General features: G+C 45.5%; 2 protein-coding genes across 3 annotated transcripts in view; one reads left to right on the forward strand and one right to left on the reverse strand.

The window, feature by feature from the left end:
- The window catches only part of ZDHHC14 (zDHHC palmitoyltransferase 14), a 288,842-nt gene that overhangs the window by 23,932 nt on the left and 243,997 nt on the right, over nucleotides 1–20,913 (forward strand). The window lies entirely within an intron of this gene.
- Nucleotides 17,562–20,901, reverse strand: LOC311595084 (prefoldin subunit 2-like). 2 transcript variants are annotated; one of them, XM_084777451.1, is made up of 2 exons: nucleotides 20,474–20,901; nucleotides 17,562–18,083 (listed from the first exon to the last, which is right to left on the reverse strand). In XM_084777451.1, exon 2 carries the CDS (start codon nucleotides 18,042–18,044, stop codon nucleotides 17,724–17,726), a length of 321 nt encoding a protein of 106 aa, XP_084633577.1. In that variant the 5' UTR covers nucleotides 18,045–18,083; nucleotides 20,474–20,901; the 3' UTR covers nucleotides 17,562–17,723. The 2 variants fall into 2 exon arrangements, with proteins under 2 accessions (XP_084633577.1, XP_084633576.1); XM_084777450.1 differs by having other exon boundaries at nucleotides 20,394–20,901.

Genomic DNA, 20,913 nt, shown 5'->3' on the forward strand with positions numbered 1-20,913 from the left:
TCATCTGTTCATTTTGGGAACTAGCTTCTGGTGCCTCTTCTGCCCTCATGGAATTCAAACTGCAGGTACCTTGGAGCTTTCTAGGATACCTCACATCTCTCTTCCACTCTTTAGCTTTTAAAACTTTTTTTCTTTTTATGTCTCAATTTGGATTTAAAATTTTTATTTATTTGTGTGTCTCAGTGTTTTGCCCATATGTGTGTCTGTGCACTGTGTGTGTGTGTGTGTGTGTGTGTGTGTGTGTGTGTGTGTGTGTGTGTTTGGTGCCTGCAGAGGCCAGAAGAGGGCATTGAATCCCCCAAGACTGGAGTACAAATGATTGTTAGCCACCATGTGGGTGCTAGGAATTGAACCTGGCTCTTCTGGAGGAGCAGACAGTGCTATTAATCACCAAGCCATCTCTGTAGCCCCCTCCCCCCATTAGGCTTTTAAAAGCTTACTTATCTTCTAACTATCTCTTCTTTAAATTACTATTAAACCCAGGTTTTAAATTCTCAACTCACTTGTAAAAATTGTCACTTAGCTATCTTTAAGATATGTTCCAGTTCTGGGTGAAAACCTTCATACTTTCATGACCATTTCAATTATATTTTTATCTAAAGTTCTAAGCCTCATAAACTTAATGTCTCTATCAAATGTGCTCTCTTTCCTTTGTCTTGCCGTTTTGGTTACTCTTGCATTTTGGGTAATGGTTGTGTGTGTGTGTGTGTGTGTGTGTTTTATGCTTGGTAATAATTTGATTAAAAGCTAGACACTTTGTATAAAAAAATTACACAGGATGCAGACCCCCTTTTCTAGTTTGGTTTGGTTTTGAGATAGGGTCTCGGTATGTAGCCCTGGCAGGACTAGAACTCACTATGTAGACCAGGCTGCCCTGGAACTCGCTATCATCCCTCTGCCTCTGCCTCATGAATGCTGAGCTATGTCCCTGAGGTGTGGTGCAGGCATGTGTCGCTAACCTTGCTAAGGGCTTCAGGTTAAGCAAAGGCTGCTTATCTCTTATTTGCCTTCATTCCAGCCTCTAAGTCTCTGACTAACACATTGATGGTGTTTGTTTTCTTGCTTGTGGACCATGCATGCTTAACTTAGGAGTAGGGAATGGCTTGGAGAGAAATTACACAGTGAATGCGGTGCACACTTTTCTAGCATGCTGAGTCCTCAAACCCTTTTCATCACTGAGCCATGAGCTTGGGTGTTTACCTATCCATCCTGGTGAGAGTCTCCATGCTGTACCATCTTATTATTCACTTGGCCTCTAAGCTCCAGGCTAGCCCCCTGGAGGAAATTGCCGTCGCAGGTATCTGGTTCACCACAATGTATTTTCTTTCTCTCTAGGATGTTGGTCCGGTGACGGCTCTTTGGTGACCATCTTTATTGCTTTACTCAGTGTGTTTGTGTATGAATGTGTGTGTATGTTAGTGTGTGTGTAGGAGTATGTGTGGATGTGTGTGCATGAGAATGAGTGTATGTGTTTAGTGTGTGTGTGTGTATGTGCTTTTATTTTGCCTTTATGGTTGTGTTTGTTGTGGGACTCTGTCTTCCAGGGATGGCATGACAGTTGTCACTTTGCAATGAGAACACCTGTGATTCCCACATGAGCCAATCCCAAGACTGGCTCACTAATATACCACGATGGAAGTAGGGAGGGTAATGACACGCATGGGCTCTGTCCTTCCCTAGAGACTTAGAAGAGTTTAAAAAATCGCTCAGGAGTGGGGAAGTAAACTGTCCCCAGATCTAGTAAGTAACCTCCCACCCTTTCTCCTGTAAGCAAGCCTGATAAAAACACAATCAGCTAGACCCGGGAAGAACAGGCTCTTTTGTTGCCCTTTTTATCTCAGGTGAACAAAAATAGAAAAATCCCACAATGTGCTTGTGGGAGAGGTAGTGTATGTGGTGAGTGAGTGAGTGTGTGTGTGTGTGTGTGTGGGCAACAGGACCTATACAGTTATGTGGAAGACAAGCTTCTGAGCATGCCTGTGAGGGATTATGTAGGTTATGTTAATTGGGGTGTGAAGATCCCCCTGGGATGGGACCAAGGTCTGAACAACAAGGAGGAAGTGAGTGAGCACCAGCTTTCACCCCAGTGACCAGCTGCCTCAGGCTCCGGCTTTTCCACCATGATGGACTGTAATGCAAAGCAACCCCTGCTTCCTTACACTGCTTTCGTCAGGGGTTTTGTCACTTGTAGGGGGCAAGTGACTAATACAGTGTGATACAAGTTCCTCATGCCCAGGTGGAAGCAGAAGTTCCCCCATCTGTCCCTCTGAAAGAACAATAATGCTTTGTGAGAGACCTGCGCTGTGGGAAGGGAACCCCTCTGTGTCCCGGGTGAGAAGGGCTGCTTCCTGCAAGGCTTCTGGGTCTGCTCCGCTCCGCTGCTCCCTTCTGACCACATGGTCACACATTCTGTAACTTTCCATCAGTCTCTGAAGACCCCGAATTCCTAGCATTGGTCTCTAGGGGGACCAGAATGGTTGTTCTTGGCTGCTGAGCAGCTGGGAGCCTGGCTGTGGCAGCACTGGTGGGTTCTGTGGAGTGGTCAGGGGTTAGCTTTGACAAACCCGCTAGGATCAAATATAAGTTCATGTCGCAGAAAGCCCAGTGAGGGAAAGAACTCACTTAAGTAAACCCCTCTTGAGATCTGGCTGTTGCTGCATCTAAGGAAATGGTTTCCATAGGAAACAATCATAAAAATAGCGTTATTTTTAAGCTGAAAGGAATGACACTTCAGTGTCCTCCAGATTTTAAAATAATTTAAAACACCGAAGGAAATGTTTGAATATTCGGCTATTTGCAGCGTCCTTTGCAGTGTTGCTCCTCGTGCGACCAAATGGAGAGGAGATGGCCTCACTGCGTGTGCTTGAAAGACATCAGACACCTCCAGCCTCTCGAGGCCAGCACTGTGAATTCCGACTGCAATCAGATGTCTCCATTCCTTCTCTGTTGAGGGGTTTCCAACCTTAAGATGTGGAGGTTTCTGTGAGTTCCAGGCCAGCCTGGTCTACAAAGCAAGTCCAGTACAGCCAAGGCTTAACACACAGAGAGACCCTGTCCCCCAAAACAAAACAAAACAAACAAACAAACAAAATGTGTGTGGGGTGTGTGTGTGGAGGTTTCTTTTAGCAACAAATTGACAATTGGGATTTTATCCTCATATGAAGTGATTTGCCTTTAATAAGAACAGTTCTCTTTTTGTGATACATTTTATATCTCTCATTATGTATGAATATATACATATATCATATATACATACACATACCTATATCTATATACATACATACACATATAGAAAGGGAGGAGTGGTATATGGGCTATGTTACAATGTAGCCCAGGCTAGCTGGAAACAATGTTGCTTAGGCTCTTCTACAACTGATGCTGATTCTACTTTCTTAGCTTCAATAGTTCTGGGATCACAGTCTGTGTGTGTGTGTGTGTGTGTGTGTGTGTGTGTGTGTGTGTACATATATATGTGTGTATACACACACACACACATTTGAAAAAACTAGTTCTTCTTATCAATTGCTTTCTGTTTCAGGTAGAGCTACAAATCTCACAAGAAAAACACTTGGAGGAAGTAGGTACCAGGCAGTAGGAAAATGTCTTGGCAAATGGGTTTGCCCATCAGTGCTCAGGGAAGGTGAGAGGCTGAGCCATTGCTCACAGATACAGAACCCACAGCACAGCCCCTCTATTGTCCTTCTTTAGGGAGATGTTCTTTGCTGCTTTCTGCTGCTATGTCAAAACACTCTGACCAAAAGCAACCTGGGAAGAAAAGGTTTTATTTGGCTTACACGCCCAGATCACAGGAGGGGAAGCAGGGCAGGCACGCAGGCAGGGACTGAAGTAGAAGCCATGGCAGAATGCTGATTACTGGTCCACTTTCTGGCTCATACTTGACTAGCTGCCTTTTCCAGTCCAGGCCCACCCACCTCCCTAGGGACAGCACTGTCCATTGTGCGCTTGGCCCTCCCACATTAGTCACCAGTCAAGGCAATCTTCTGCAGACACAGGGCAGTCTCATTTGGGAAAGCCCTCAGTTGAGGTGTCCTCTTCCTGGCAACTCTAGGTTGTGTTTAAAATGACTCTAAAAACTAATTAGAACAAGAGACAAGGAATTTTCAAACTTGATGTAGTTGACAGTCTGTGGAGGTGAATTCCAGTACCATCTGCAGGATGTGACAACAAGGGTGTGCTCAGAAGTGTCCCCAGGGTGAATTCTCCTGGCCTAAAATAAAATCCACCCCCAGCAGTGAGTCCACATCCAGTACAAAAATTTATACCCAAGGGGGCGTGACTATGATGGCCAGGTTCCCCTTGCCAGAGCTGTGAGCACTTAAGGACAGCTTTATCATCCGAGGATACCCAGTGCTGCTCTTCTTAAGGGGTTTCAGTGTCCCAAAGGAAATAAGAAAAATGACAGGAATAAAAGAATGGGATATGGGTGATGCTTTGCTCCTTAGGGAAAGTTTGAAAACAGCTGGGGAGGGGTAACAGAGATTGGGTGAAACATACCGATGTTTTGGTATTATAGGAAAAGGCATCCTCCTACCCTTTGACGTGGCATTTTGAATCTACTACCTTTGAGAAATCTTCTGGTTGCCCCCAGACCAGCATGATCACTGGCCTGGCTTCCTCAGCACCCCAATATTGCTCTTAAAAGGTGTGTGTGGTCTCAAGTGAAGGACAGGACTTCCTATGCCCCAAGTTCCATATCTATGAAAAGATTTTGAATCTTTGCTATTTGACTGGATCAAGAGTAAAAGGAGGGGCTGAAAAGACAGCTCAGCAGGTAAAAGCAGGCTCTGCTCTTGCAAGGGACCCAGGTTTGGTTTCCAGAAGCCATGGCAGGCAGCGAACAACTACCTGTAATTCTAGCTCTAAGGGATCTGATGCCTCTGGGGTCCTCAGGCACTATACTCAACACACACACACACACACACACACACACACACACACACACACACACACACAAAGACACACACACACATGCTTAAAAAGAATATCCTTTTTTTTTTAAGTAAAAAGAAGAGAGTGATAATGTCTACTTTAAATTGTGTAAAGATTTAATGAAACAAGTCAGGTAAACATGGGCATAAGTGGAAAAAACTTCCCAGCTAAAGGAAAGGAGAAGAAACAGAGTCTGGCATGCTTTCCGAGCCCCTCCCCCACACCTGCTCTGGTTGTTTTTTTACCGTGTCCTTATCCTAAGTTTGTCCAGCTAGACGGTAGAGAACCAAACAAGAAAGCAAATTCCACAGTGGTCAAATGAGTCTCTCTCTCTTGTCACGTAAGAGAAGCGTCCCGACAGCAAACTGTACCAGCAGATGCCATCACCCTTGCTACTATGAAGGAGCCATTCAGTGACTTCACTGTCAGGGCCAGGGCTCGGAGAAACAACTTTCCCATTTAGCAGAGGCCACAGGCTAATTGACAGATAAAACTAGGATGGGGCCAAGAACATCTTCGGCATGGCGCAGCTCGGCACACGTTGCTAAGGCACTCCTCCTAGGGTTTCTAGGGTAACCATCATCTCCACATCCTCTAAGGCTATTCCTAGCCCGATGATGACAGTGGCTTCTATACCTGAAGGTCTCTAATTCTGTTCCCTATCTGTGGCTCTCCAGCCCGCCTCCCTCGCTGCACTTTCCCTCCGTAAATCCTAACTGCCTGCCCCTCACCCACCCCCAGCCCTTCCAGTGCTCACAGAGATGGTGTGACTTTCTGGTGGCCACAGGCAACACTGTCCTGCCAGCTCCCACATGGCTCCTGCAGCACTGCGCAGGGCTTAACACTCTGTTCCTTTTAAAGCTTCCCCCATTTCCTGCTTCTTTGGCACTGGCATAGGTTTCTCCTTTCTCTGACTAATCCGTCATTGTTGGGTTTGCTGCCTTCCGCCTCCTGTCCCTTCAACACCAGCATTCCCCGAGCTTCTGCCCTGAGCTCATTCCTCCATCGCTCTATATATTCATTCCTACCGAGCCTATTCATTTGCATGTATGTTAAAGTAATGCGCCAAGCTGGATTTGGTGGTGTATGCCTTGAAGGCAAGTGGATCTCTTTGAGTTCAAGGCCAGCCTGGCCTATGTAGCAAACAACCAGCTGGAGCTAGGTTGTGAGACCCTGTCTTAAACTGAAACGAAGCAAAAAAAAAAAGCAAAAACAATGGGTTAATCACAAGAAAGATATATATTTTTTAAAAGGCTAAAACCCACAGACACATAATTCTGGACCTAAATATCAGTTGCCTATCTATCTATGTACAATTGCACAATTTTATTATCATTCTGTGCACATGTGGCAGCTTGTTTATTTATTTATTTGTTTGTTTTTGGGGGACAGTGGCTGGTAATATAGCCTTTGTTGTATAGAGGTCTCTAAGTAGAGCAGGCTGGCCTCAACCTCACAAATATCAACCTGCCAATGCCTCCCCAGTGCTGGAACTAAAGGTGTGCACCACCACACCTGGCTGCAGCCTGCTTTTTAAAGATCCAGCAGTGTAGTTTGAATATCACTTAAATTGACCTCTCATTGCCGTGACAAAATCCCTGACATAAATAACTCAGCAGGGGGGAAAAGGGTCATTTTGGCTCATGTTTTCTGTCCTCACCAGGTTAGACTCATTGCTGAGTCCTGAAAGGGGCTGAAGTACCATTGCAGGCGCCCGTGGGTGGAGCAGGGCTGCCCTCTTCCTGGTTCTCATCAGCCATAGTCAGTCTCATGACTGCTCAAGTCTTATTGTTTCTCCCATGAGTGGGAGTTTATAGATGGCTATAGATGTGGTTACAGTAAACTTCCCTTCCTTATATCTCTTATTATAAGGTGCTAATCCCATTCATGAGGCTCCACCTCATGACCTAATCACTCTCCGAAGGCACCGTCACCAACAGGCTGTTGTATTAGGATGAGACCGGCAACAAATGTACTTGGAAGGGAGAGACAGAAATGCCCAACTCACTGCACGTGTCCCAAGCCTGAGCTGTGCAAACACCACCCTCAACATTAAAAAGGGCAAACACTTCATTATTAGTTAACGCAAGAAAAGGAATCTTGGATGGATTATATTTGGATGCACACAGAATAAAAATTACAAAGAATTAATTTTCGATGTTAAATTATACAAATTTTTATTTGTGGAAAGATGCTATACATTCAAGTTGAGTTTGGTAGAAAAACAGTAGCTTGGGTAAGTCTGCACTGTCTCCTTTTAATTCCAATTTAACTGCTAACTTCCACTCCTGTTCTGATGTTAGAGCTTGGTTTCCAGGGCTAGAGCTAGCCTCCAAACAGGAAGCAGGTACAAGGCCCCTGCCTTCTGGATAAGGACCAATCAAGATGGGTCTCCTGGAGGGGGTGTGGCCTGCGGAAACCTACTTAACCTCAGGAGGGTAGTTGACACGGTAGTTCCCTGTATGGCCTGGTGGAGTATAGATACAAAAGACATTTATGAAAGTTTGTCATGTGATCCTGCTTCAGGCCACAACAGTAACTGCGCCTGCGTGGCCCCTCTGTATAAAAGGTTAGGAAACAGAATACAACGTAAGAACCATCTGCTATTGGATGTTGTATAGCCCCAGAAAGTAAGGCTAATTTTCTTTGGGGGATTTTTCTGGGCCATGGTACAAGGAGAAGGAACCCTGGCATTCCCTGGGCATTCCCAATGTTCCACAGGTCGACACTCTAGGACTAAACCCCTCCAGTCTCAGCGACACAAACCTTGACATACTCAGGCCGCTGCAGTCAGTTCACTGTAGCGGAGGAGCAAACAAGGAGCTCTTACCTGGCAGGCAGGACAACCAACTTAAGAGGAAAGGCTGATTGTGACTACAGCCCAGGACTGGTTGGCCTGTGGTGTTGGGTCTGTGGTGGGGCAGCGACCAGGGAGTGCCCAGGAGAGGAAGCTGCTCACCTCCTGGCAGACGGAAGCAAAGGGAAAGGAGGGGCCCTGAATTCCCAGGAGTTCCCATAATCCCTTCAAGGGCACACCTACCCGTTATGATTAGCTTTTGTTTTTTTCTACTAGGCTTCGTTGTCTAAAGATTCTTAACCTCCCCCACCCCCAATACTACCTCTGGTTAGTGACCAGGTCCTCAGTATTTGGGTCCTTGGGGAATACTTAGCAGAAGAACTTGAACAGTCACAAAGCTTGACTCTCAACAACCATGGCGCCTTCAGGAACAAAAATTACTAGACATGTAAAGAAGGAAGAAAATGTAGCCCCACAAGCCAGAAAAACTCGAGGGACTGGGAAACGGCTGAGAGGTGACTCAGATGCTGGAATCAGCAGACAAGAACCATTAAAATGTGTTTATAAGCCAGGCAGGATGGCGCTCACCTGTAGTCCGACCACTCAGGAGGCAGAAAAAGGGGCCTCAGGAACTCTAAACCAGACGCAGCTATACAGTCCATTTCAGTCCACCCTGAGCTATGCAAGACCCCGTATCAATTTAAAAAAGGGAAAAAATTTTTAAATTTGCTCCAATTTTAAAAAAGTAAAAAAGAACAAGGAAAGGAAGTACATATAGGTAGCTTGAGGACTTACAGACACCGATATAATAAGATAATGGGTGGACAAAGCCCAGCCAGAAAACCCTAGAGAAAAACAAAAGGGAAAATTGAATAAATGGTCACTCAGCCAAGTGAGTGGTAGACATCCATAGCCACTGCACTGTGGAGGCAGAGACAGGGGGATAACTACAAGCTCTAGGCCAGGCTGATCTACGTATTGAGTTTTAGGCAACCAGTAACCCTGCCACAAGAAAAAAGCCCAAAATAGCTGTAGTGGGGAATGTATTATTATTGTTGTTGTTTGTGTGTGCGCACATGCGTATGCACATGTCCCTTCCATGGTGTGCACGTGGAGGACAGAGGCTAACTGTTGGGAGTCTGTTCCCTCCTTTCATCATGGGTTCTGGGTTCAAACCGAGGTCTTCAGGCTTGTGCAGCACGGCAAGCCTTTTCACTAGCTGAGCCATCTCACCAGCCTTTATTTTTCTTCTCTTAATGTCATAAAATAACATGGATATTTCAAGAAAATTTAGTTTATCACATGTCACAGTTTATAAACTTGTATAAATGCAGTTAGTGATATCACTTGCATAAAACAAGGGTGAAGGAATTATAACACTTTAAAATTCTAACATGTATATATTAAACTCTTAAGAATTTGAATTTCCAGGGTAACTACTTAAAAGCCAGGCTAAGATAGGTGAAAAGCCAGTAGAGGAAGTAAGTGGAATGTTTGAAAATGTTGCCAAAATAAAGAGAAAGCAAGAAAGGAGTAACAATAAATCAAAACATCGGATAAGACAAACAGAGAGCAAACCGCATACCAGGCCAGGCATGACGTCTGTCCCATGAAATGGAAATGCATGAACACTGCGTTGAGAACAGACTGAGTAAAGGACAGCAAGGCCGGCTCACATGCAGTTTAAATGAGTCACCTTCTGGGAGAAAATGATGGTCAGAGAGTGGGGAAAGGCACACTAGGCAAACATCACACAGAACATTGGGATGGATGGCAACTTGATACAGCCCCGATGCCCTGGGAAGAGAGTTCTCATGAGGAATTACCTAACCCAGGCTGCCCTGCGAGCTTGGTTGGGGGTGGGGGGTTGGAGGGGAGATCCTCTTGACTGTTGATTGATGTCAGGAAAGCCAACCCACCATCCACAGTAGCTTTCCCTAGACTCGGCCTTGAGTGGTATAAGAGGGAAGAAATCTAAAAGCAAGCAAGGAAGGACCCAAGCTTCATTCTCTCTGTTCCTGACTAGATGAGATACCTTAGGTTCCAGCCTGAAGTTCCCTATGAAAGAAACAAACTGTAAAACTGTCAACATTTACAATCAGTGAGTTTACAGACGTGAAATGGCAAGTAGCAGACAATTGTGGACAAGTGTATAAATATATCTAACAACTTACACAGAAAAAAGTTGAAAACCATAATTTACCAAAAGTGACACAGGACAAAGTAGAATACCAGAATACTGTTTCCTCCCCTATAATCTGTGGGGAGTCAGGGTATTTGGCACAGTAGCAGAAATGAAGCTACAACAGGTGGCTGTAGTCACCCTAGGTAAGACAGTCTTCAGGTGCAAGCAAGTTTCAGTGAGTTTGAAAGGATTGAAAGCTTACAGGTTCTTTGACCACAAATGGTTAAATTAGGAGTGCAGAGCTGGGGACATAGCTCAGTGATCCTCAATCTGCAGCGCGCGCACACACACACACACACACACACACACACACACACCCCACACACGATACATACGTAATTTTAAATGGATAAGAGAAATCACAAAGAAAATTAGACAATACTTTGGATTCTGCACTTGATATATAATACAAAAGGCTGTGAGATGCATCTGAGCTGATATTAGAGGGAAATTTATTGCTTTAAAATTTTGAAACAAGATAAGTGAAACAAAGAGCAAACAGCAAAGAGGTACAAAGAATATAATATAAACTACAAGGGCAAATATAAGTAGAATAGAAAACAAACCACAGATTCAATTAACAAAACCCAAAATTAGAGTCTTTCTTTTCATCCCCCCTTCTCCCTCCCCCCATCTCTCTTTCCCTCCCTCCTCACTGCCCCCCCCCCCCACCAGCTCAAGAGTAATTGCATTAGAATTTGAGAGAAAAACACCAGGCAGGTCAGCTTCAAGTCTCAGCAGCTGCACAGTGCAGCCAGATGGAGAGAAGTGAAAGAGAAAGTAGCCATGCGTTCTTGACTTGAGGGTCCAACATGTTCCGCAATGGAGGTGTGCAGAGAATGCTGCCAAAGCAGTGCCATGTCAGAGGCGGGCCCGTGGGGGCCTCAGAGCAGTGCCATGTCAGAGGCGGGGCTGTGGGGAGCCTCAGAGCAGTGCCATGTCAGAGGCGGGGCCATGGGGAGCCTCAGAGCAGTGCCATGTCAGAGGCGGGCCCTTGGGGGCCTCAGAGCAGTGCCATGTCAGAGGCAGGGCCTTGGGGAGCCTCAGAGCAGTGCCATGTCAGGGGCGGAGCCTTGGGAGCCTCAGAGCAGTGCCATGTCAGAGGCGGGGCTGTGGGGAGCCTCAGAGCAGTGCCATGTCAGAGGTGGGGCCTTGGGAGCCTCAGAGCAGTGCCATGTCAGAGGCGGGCCCTTGGGGGCCTCAGAGCAGTGCCATGTCAGAGGCGGGCCCTTGGGGGCCTCAGAGCAGTGCATGTCAGAGGCAGGCCTATGGGGGCCTCAGAGCAGTGCCATGTCAGAGGCGGGGCCTTGGGAGCCTCAGAGCAGTGCCATGTCAGAGGCGGGGCCTTGGGAGCCTCAGAGCAGTGCCATGTCAGAGGCGGGGCCTTGGGAGCCTCAGAGCAGTGCCATGTCAGAGGCGGGGCCGTGGGGGGTCTCAGAGATCCAGGAGAAAGCATGCTTATGCTTCGGCCAGACTCTATAAGAGAAACATTAGAACCAAAAAGAGGGAGAACTCATACTTTTCTAAAGACCCAGAAGAGTGGACAGGCTCTGTTGTGCTGTGTGCCACAATCGCACAGCAAGTCCCTGCCCCAAAAGCTAGGCTTCTGAGAAAACCATTAAAACTACCAAACTCTAGCAAGACTGACAGCATAAAGCTGCCAGCATTTACAACCAATGACCTACAGACATTAAATGTTAAGTAGCAGAATATTATGGGCTACTGTATAACTATCCAACAACCTAAACAGAAAAAAAAAAATTGAAAATCATAATTTACCAGAGGAGATACAGGACAAAATAGAATACCAGAGGAATTTTGTTTGTTTGTTTTGTTCGTTATTGAATTTTTAATAGTAAATCTTAACTTGAAATAGGATACCAGGATCAAATGTATTGACTGAGAATTCTATCAAATGCTTAAGAATGAAATAACAATCTTACCATAGCCTCTTAAATGAGTACATGAGGAATTAATCCTATGCCGATTTACGGGACCAAAGAAATCCTGAAATCAGTATTTGAGAGGTCATTATATAATTATTCTTACGAACACAGATGTAAAATTTCTCCCCAAATATCCTGGCAATATATGAAAAACATAGAGCAGTTTGACTAAAGGGAGGGTTCTCTCGTTGTTGTGAGCACATCCTCAAGTAGAATCACCTTAGAAAGCTGCTCTTTGGCTTCCCGCTTGAGGGCTGCAGCGCCTCGTGGTGGAGGCTTGGCGGCATTCCTGAAACAGGTACCAGAGAGCGAGTAGGAAGTGGGGCTTGGCTGAGAAACCTCGAGGACTGACCCCACCCCCACCTTTTCAGTGAGATCTCCTAAAGGTCCCACAACCTTCCAAAATGGTTCAGACACAGCAGCCTATGGGAGACATTTCACCCTCAAACCCAAACAGTCAGAAATGTAAAATTGTCTTTTCAGTATTCAACATTCAATCAGTTCATCATATTTAGAGAACAAAGGAGGAAATTAATCATGTCAATAGGTGTGGAAAGAACATCTGGAAACAGTCAAACACCCAAACACAGAAAGTCCAAGGAAACCGGGAATAGAAGACAACTTCCCCAGCCTCATAGAGGGCATCTGTAAACCCCTAAAAATAGCACCGTATTTAATGATGGAGAATTTGATGCTTTCTGCCTAAACTGGGGAAAGAGCCAGGATGCTGTCCTGTCTGTTTAATGTACTCGCTGCTCTGGCTTCCGTGTGCAGGACACGAGTTCTCACATCCTAGTCATACCCCACCGTCTTCAGCTCAGTTGAAACTTCCCCTCCTGTGTGGTTGTTTCTGAAACAGCTGCTTGCTTCTCACTTCACTAACACAAACCCCAACACATCACAGCTTCTGACTGGGCTACACTGGCAGCCATGCAAACTGTTTCCCCTCTGCAGGTGTTTTTCTTATAAACATAGCCCCACAGAATGCTCAAAGGATAAATGTCATCTCTGGTTTCTCTCTCTCCCTCTCCAGCTGCTTAGCCCCCTTGCCCCCTCCAGACTCTCCATTAGGCTCCTGTAGTGACCTTTAGTCTCTTTGGGACTTTTGAGTAGTAAATGTTTTCTGCTTCGTGAACATTGGTTTCATTTCCTTGTGGTAACACAGTTGTTGATCCCGTCAGTTAGACTGTGACCACTATCAAAAGCTAGAGGGGCCTGCAAGACCTAATTAGAAAGAAGCCAGACAAGCTCAGGTGGTGTACCTTTGTAATCCCAGGGCTGAAAAGCCAGAGCCCCGAGGTTCACTGGCCAGCCAGCCTGGCCTTCCTGTTGAAGTTCAAGCCGGTGAGAGACTCTGTCTCAGCAAGGTGGGTGTTGCCTAAGGAACAACATCTAAGATTATCCCCTTGCTTCCAAATGCAGGTACTCACATGTGCACGTGCCCCTACAAACACCTGAACACATACCAGTGTGTGTGCATGTACACACACACACACACACACACACACACACACACTATAAGATCAGAGGCCACAAAAGCTGTCTACTGTTTTATTTTTTAGTTGTCTGAAATGAAAAGAACTTTTAGAACTTTAAATAACTATTTTTTTTTCTGGTATGTTTTTTTGGGTGGTGAGGGTTAGCATATCTGAAACCTTTCAAATATATTTTATTAATAAATTTTGTTTTAAAAAAACAATTCATGCATGTATAAAATGCATTCTGTGCTCTCTCCCCTTCTATTCTTAGGTTCCTTCCCATCGCTGCTAGTGGCCTTCCTCCGTGCAAATCTCTTTTCTATTTTCATTACTTTGGGGGTTCTTGTGCACATGTAGCCCACAGAGTTTAACTAGGACTGTTTGTGTAACTTTGGGTTTGAAACTAATCAATTAAAACCTGACAAACTTACCAGTGGGCACTAAGCCTTATTCTTTTCCAGAATCTGCTAGACCCCAGTAAATGGTAGGGTCTTGTGAACCCCTTCCCTTGTCCATATCTTACTGTTAGGCAGGCCTAACTTGTATGGGCTCAGCAGATGCAACTGCTGTCAGTTCATGATTATCATGGCTTTTGTGTGCTTAGAAGATGACATTTTGCTGCTTCTGTATATTTCGTAGTATTCTCTAAGCCATAGCAAGTGGTATAAATGTCTTATTTAGGGCTTAGCCTTCAACCATCTTTTATTCTCAGTATCTTGTGCAGCCATGGACCCCTGTGTTCACCTTCACTAACTGCAATGAGTGGCTTCTCTAGTTAAGGGTGAGAGTAGCCTTTGTCTATGAGTACAAACATGAAGATTTAAAAGGTGGTTTGATGCTGTGTCAGTTTAGCTAAGTAGCACTAGTTGGTCCCCCACCCAGGGGCCCAAGATTTTCTTAGTCACAAGCTTTGACTGGTTTACAGTACTAGACATGTGTTACTAGACATGTGATATCTCTTGTGTATCAAGCCTCAAATCCAAGTACAAAATGGTTGGTTTCTCCCACAACAGCTGTGCCACTATTGCACCATTGGACACATTTTGCCTGACAGATTATTATTGCAGTTCATAGAATTCATTTTCTATTCTAAGCTTAAGGATATGTGTTAATAATTATGAGAGGAAGAAGCTACAGATGTAAAAAGCAAAAAGCATAGAATATAGATTGCAGTTTGGAATTGTAATTGCACATATAATTTTGAGTAAATGGATTCTAATATTGAAGAAAATACATGTGTATGTACATATGTATATGTAATCTCTTTAGAAAAATAGAAATATGGAAAAAGCTCACTTGCATTTCCTACTAAATGAAACTAGGACCTGCCTGAGAAATGTTAGACGGCAAAGTGCAGGCTGGGAGTGTCTAACATGAGCCTAGACGATTGGATTGAGTCAGAGAGCAAGGAAGCAAGTGCTTAAGAAACGCCAATGGACTTAGCAGGAGCTACTTCTAGTAAAATCTGGAACAACTTAAACATCAAAATAACTATTCATTAGTTACAATAAATTGTAACCCATTAAATAAAATAAATATCTCAGGCCATGCTGGTACAAACACACTAGAATGTTCTAAATGTTGATAATGAAATGGAAGATGATGTTTCTTTATGACAGAATGCCAAGAAAGAGAAGGAAAGAGAAGAGAGGGTGAGATAAGGTAAGGAAGAAGGGGGAGAAGTAGAAAAAGAGGGAGAAAGAGTGAAGGGAAGAGAGAGAGAGAAAGAGAACAGGAAGGAACCAAGAAAGGAAGGAAAGAAACAGGCTAGGAAATCACCAGTGGGCACTAAAATCAGTTACAATCTCCGTTGGAGCTAGAAATTACAAAGGAGAATTAGGTAACTTCAATTTGGAGAAACCCACCAATCACAGTGTTCAAACAGAGCATCTATCACTAACTGCTGGACAAACAGACATCTTTTGGCACTATGCTGAGAAAGACACACCATCTCTCCATCTCTCCCCCAAAAGCATAACCTGACCTCAGACCTGCCAAGAGCTGAAATGCGTTAAACAGGAAGGCTGAAAGTAGCCTAACTTATTGGAAAAAGTACACCTATGTTACTTAAAAAAAAAATTGTCAGCTATCTATGGTGTATTCTTGCCACATCCTAACAGGATGCCAGTCATTTCCAAGTATCCAGAGAAGAAATATAAATGGCCTGGGTTGTTGTACTGACTAATCCAGAAGTAGCAAAAGGCGTTTCCCCAGATCCATTTTCTCTTTGAGACAGTCTTCTCATGCGTTCCAGGCTGGCAAGGAACCAGCAATTCTCCTGCCTCTTCTTCCCACCTACTGAGATTCCACCGCGGCCAGCTCCCCGGACCCATTCTTCACAGATGAGGGCCGGAACTTCTGAAATGCACTTTGGGTTCTTCAGGGGTTCTCTCTGACTGAGCCCTGCTTCTAGAAGGGAGAAACGGTTCTTTGTTTTGCTTCAGCTCTTTGGCTAGCGAGTGGGTGTGGATTGTGCAGAGCAAGGGTGTGAGGAAGTCCAGCAACAAGCTCCAGCTGGAATCCCAGCACCTTGCTGTGTGCCCCTGGCTTGATCTCGGGAGGAAAAGAGTGTTCCCTTTACACCAGAGCATGTGCTGCTGTTGCAGACTTTACAACTTATCAACATCAGCTAGGGCCTGTGCATCTCTGCATGCCACTTGATTTCCTGGGGAACAAACATCTGCATTTAGGATGCCAGGCTTGCCTGGTTGTGCTTGTGCCACACTCTCAATATACCCAGCTCAGGCAGACAGAAGATACATGACCACATCTTCAGGTGGGCTTATTCTGAGAACCGGAGGCCTGGAAGCAGCAGGCCGACCATGCAGTTTCAGCCACAGCAGCCCAGAGATGATGATGTCATTGCCTGCTGTCTGCCACCATTGCCTGGGTAACACAGCTGGAACCTTGTGAGAGCCTCTCCTGAATGTGACTGGGCAGAAACTGTAGGCAAACCCAAATGGATAGTTTACAAAGTGCACGGCCTACACTCTTGCATGCTTCCGAGATGCAGGAACTCAAAGGAAGGAGGCAGTTCTGTATCATGTGGGCTGAGTCTGAAGGCAGGGTGCAATGTGTGACTCTGGGCTGGTCCTGAGCTGGGAAAGTGAACAAGAGAAGGTATCTAGGTAACAGATGAAAGTGTAACACCAGCTGTTCTCCTCCTCCCTCATTCTTTCCCTCTCTTGCTTCCATATACATGTTACACACATGTACTCACAGAAACACCTTCGCACACCACAAGAGAGCACACAAGGTAAAAGCAGCAGGCATGCAATGATTCCAACTTTTGTTAAATAGCAAGTGTATGTGTGTGTGTAAAATAAATTCTATGGAATTTGAGTAATCTACATTCTTTGCATTTATGTGTGATACCAGTTTTTTTAATGTGTGTTATTATCTTATAAACATTGAAGTGATATTTTTGTGTGAAAGGACAGAAAATTGCTTGAAAATTTTTATAAGAAAATTTCACATTAAGAATATTCTGCCTTACCTCATTTTGGTGTGCGGAGTGTGTTACTTTAAACATTTTGCATTTTTATACTAAATGTTTCTAGACATAAAACATGCACGCAAACATGAGCATCTGGGTTGGAAAGAATTCTGGTGTCTGTAGGATTCAATTTGGAATGAACTGTCCTGAATTTATTTCAAAGTTCTCTAGAGTTTTCCTAGGACTCTGTTCCACCCTAAGTGCACACCCATGCTGTTCCTGAGAGGTGCACCCAGGAAATCACAAGATATCCCAGGACCTGAATGTGTTGCCTTGCACAGACTGTGGCTAAGGCCATCCTCCATGCTGGCTGCCTGAAGGTGTTCTGAGAACTAATAGGGAGGCTTCTGGAATGCTTTGAGCTGCTCAGATGAAAGAAACAGACCTCCAGTTTTGTTTATAAAACAACCGCTGTTGCCAGTGAGTCTGCCAAGTCAGCCAAGAACAGAGAAAGACCACTGGCTTCACAGATACCACCAACAATGCAAGAAAGGTAGCTGTTGGCTCTCAGTGCCAAAGATAGCGACAGCTTTGACAGCTTCGTGACTTTACATGTGGTGGATGATAATACTGTACAGCTAACAGGAGAGAAGTGCTCTTAATTGCTAAGGCAACCCTCCATCTGCCCCCTAATTATAATTTTAAAACAAATACTTCCTTTCTTTTTATACGGAAGTGTCAAATATAAAGATAGGCACACATGATGGATAAGAGAGGACCCTCTCTTTTTTTTTTATTTTTTTTCTGACCAAAACGTTTAATTAACAAAAAATATTACAATAGCTGAGAAAATAATAATAATAATAATAACAACAATAAAAAGAAATCAGAAGTGGGAATCAGGGTAAAAAAAATGCAGAGGCTTAAGTTCCTAAGAGACCAGCACCCCTGCTGAGCTGGACTTAGCCCCAGACCCTTCTGAGTTTTCCTTGGCTGCTGGCTTCTCATCTTCCCCCATAAGACGAATGTTGTGCTTTTCCCGGAATTCACTGAGTTCTTTCCCCTTTGCCTGAAGCTGCTGTGACAGTGCCTCAGTGAGCTTCTGTATCTGTTCCTTGTTACCCTCCAAAGCGGGCAGCACCTCTTTGATAGTCCTCTCTACCAGCACACCTCCAACCATGCGGTAGCACTTTTGGGTTTCATCCACTTCCTTCAGAGTGTCGATCATTAGGCTGTGCTCATTCAGTTCCATCTCCAGCTCAGCTGCTTTGGCTGCCAAGCCCCTCTGCTCCTGCCGAAGGCGATTAAAGCCAACAATTACCTGCTGTCCGCCATTTTTGCCACCTCTTTTTTTTTTTTTTTAATTTGAGGACCTCCTTTTTTCAATGTTGAGAAATTCCAAGCTTTTTTATCATTATTATTTATTTATTATTCATACCTGCCTGCATGTGGCTCTGCAGGCCAGAAGAGGGCAACAGACCTCATTATAGATGGTTGTGAGCCACTGTGTGGTTGCTGGGAATTGAACTCAGGACCTTTGGAAGAACAGCCTGTGCTCTTAACCTCTGAGCCATCTCTCCAGCCCGGAGAGGATCCTTTTACATACTTTTCTGGACAGACTTATCCTAGTGCCCACTCCCCTGAATGGCCCGTTCACCTTGCAACCTGTGATTAGCTCTCTAGCTAATTGCACATATATATTTGAGTCTAATGTATAGAGCCTGGAAGACTTCTTGCCTTAATGAAGTCTGGGAAATGCCAATGTCATAGTGAACTACCGGTGACCTCTAGAAGCTGTGGGTGCCCTCTGGAAGCTGTGGAAGGTTCCCAGTGGCCGACTGGCAAGAGGCTGGATTTCTGTCCTACAAATGCATGAAAATGAATTCTGCCAGGGACCCGAATGAACATGGGAATGAATTCTTCTCCAGGTCATGGGAACTTAGCCTGGTCTACACCTTGATAGAGTGGGCAGAGGACTCAACAGACCTGCACACCTGAGCCACAGAGGCTGCGAGTCGCCCCTGTTTTGTCAAAACCCCCATGTTCGTGATGCCTTGCAGCAATAAATAATTAAATACGGTTACATCACAGAATGTCAGCCCTTTCCAAGAGTTCCCAGAGTTGCTCCCTCTGTCTCCTTATGTGTGGGAGGTGGCTGGGCTGCAGTGTCAAAAAGCACAGTCTAGACTTTCTGCCATTTCACTTGCATAGACTTTTAGTGTGCATCTTTAAAGGATAAGGACTTTTCAACAGTGCCAGATGCCAGAAAAATGCAGTTCAGTTGAGAATGAGAATGGGCAAGCACTCTAGCACAGAGCTACCCTCCCAATGCCAAGGGGATGGCTTCGAAAGCCACCAAGACAATAGATTTGACATGTGCTTTTGGCAAAGTAACATCTTGATCACATCAGCTAAAGGATAGAAAAGCATAAAGGCTCTGACTTCAAATGCCAGAAGATGTGCCAGTTGGCTGGTTCTTTAAAAATAGCACAGTTACCAGGCACTTAATTGTCTCCGTAATATGCTTGTCGGTCATGGAATATCTCAAATAATTCAAAGCGGATTCCAGTTGCCCACTTACAATCCTTAGCTGGACTTAGTGGAACATATCTGCAATCCCGGCATGCAAAAGGCGGAAGCAGAGAATCGGGGATTGGAAACTCGCCTAGGCTACAGTAGGGAGAACTTGTTTCAAAAACAACAATAACAACAAACAAAAAAACCCAGGCACCCCTCCACTCACTGAACAAAGAAAAAGTCCAACCCAGCCCCTAAGAGTTGTGTTTACTTTTAACTTCTTGTAATTCCATGTCCTGTCTAATTACCATTTCTATTCCCACCAGTTCCCAGCTGGTTGCATTCTTTTTCTCTTTCGGGTAGCCAAGCTTATCTCCCTTTGACACTGAGCACTGAGGCGTGCTTTGTGAGGAGAAAAACAGAGCTCTGGGTTCAGTGCCATCTCTATCACTGGGCAGCTTTGTAGTGTTGGGCAAGCAGTTTCTTTGAGCTGGGTACAATAGTGCACCGTAGGGTTGTGGTGAGGATTACACAGCGAACCGGGGCATCGGGCAAATGCCCACCCAGCACAGAGAAAGCACCTTTCCCAAAGCTGTCTTTGTTGCCCTCCAAACGCTGAGCACCACAACGCCCAGTACCTTTCCTCCCCGCCTTCGACGCAGGGGATGCAGGGACTTGTAGTTTTAGGTCCTCAAGTCACGTTTCCTCCCAGAGTTGGACACAGATAGAAGGAACTACATATCCCAGCGGGCTCCAAAAAGAAAGTAGGGCTAGGAAAATCGAGTATCTGTGCTGCTGCCTTTTTGCTCTCTGTTCCCTAAAGCATACCCTAGTTAGTGCTCCTACTGGGTCGCAGCAGCACGTAGGAGGCTGTGGCTCTCTAGCGCCCGGGCTTGAGCCCGCACGTCCACCCAACTGTCAGGCTGGGATGGAGAGAGAGAAGCACTCCAAGCACCCGCTAGGTTTACGGTCCCTATTACTGTGTGTGGGTTCCATGGGGCGTAAGGAGCCAGAAGTAGAACGGGCGCATTTGTGAGCATCAGTGGGTGAAAAGGAGAGAATGAAAGGTGGAGAAGGCAGCGACCTTTGCAAACAAATCCTGCTACTGGGGACTTTTAATCCGAAAGAGAGACCCGATTGATGGCTGTTGGAGCGGATACAGACCGCTCTGCTGTCTCTGTCCCTCGATGTCTTGAAGTCTGGCCTGCTTCGAGCCAGAGATCATCACCCTGTCATCAGGCACTCCACCCCATCTTGTGGGCATCAGTTGAGTTTCCCGGCGTCTCAGCCACGAGCAGCGCTGGGGAGGAAGAGGACAAGCCAGGGGCAGGGCAAGGAAGGTCACTTCTCTGTGCCGAGGGTACTCAGGTCTCTGGTCGTTGCAAGATTGGGTTTTCGGGTGGCCGCGAGGATGCACGTGTCCAGAGGCAACAGCTGCTGCTGGGAATAAACCGGTGGAGAAGCCCGTAGCGGACCTAAGTCCGCGGGGAATGCCCGGCGCCTCAGCACAGAGGCGACCTGAACCCTCCTGGGGCGAAGGATGTCACTGGGAGCCAGGCACCTTCCTCGGGGCGCGCCAGGCCCTCCCAGTCCCGGAGTCCTGC

Source organism: Acomys minous (assembly GCF_964271855.1).
Source record: "Acomys minous genome assembly, chromosome: 3".
NCBI classification, from domain to species: Eukaryota; Metazoa; Chordata; class Mammalia; order Rodentia; family Muridae; genus Acomys; species Acomys minous.

Coding starts and splice junctions, on each gene's coding strand:
- LOC311595084 (XM_084777451.1), bottom strand. CDS start 18,044: ATGGAACTGAATGAGCACAGCCTAATGATCGACACTCTGAAGGAAGTG.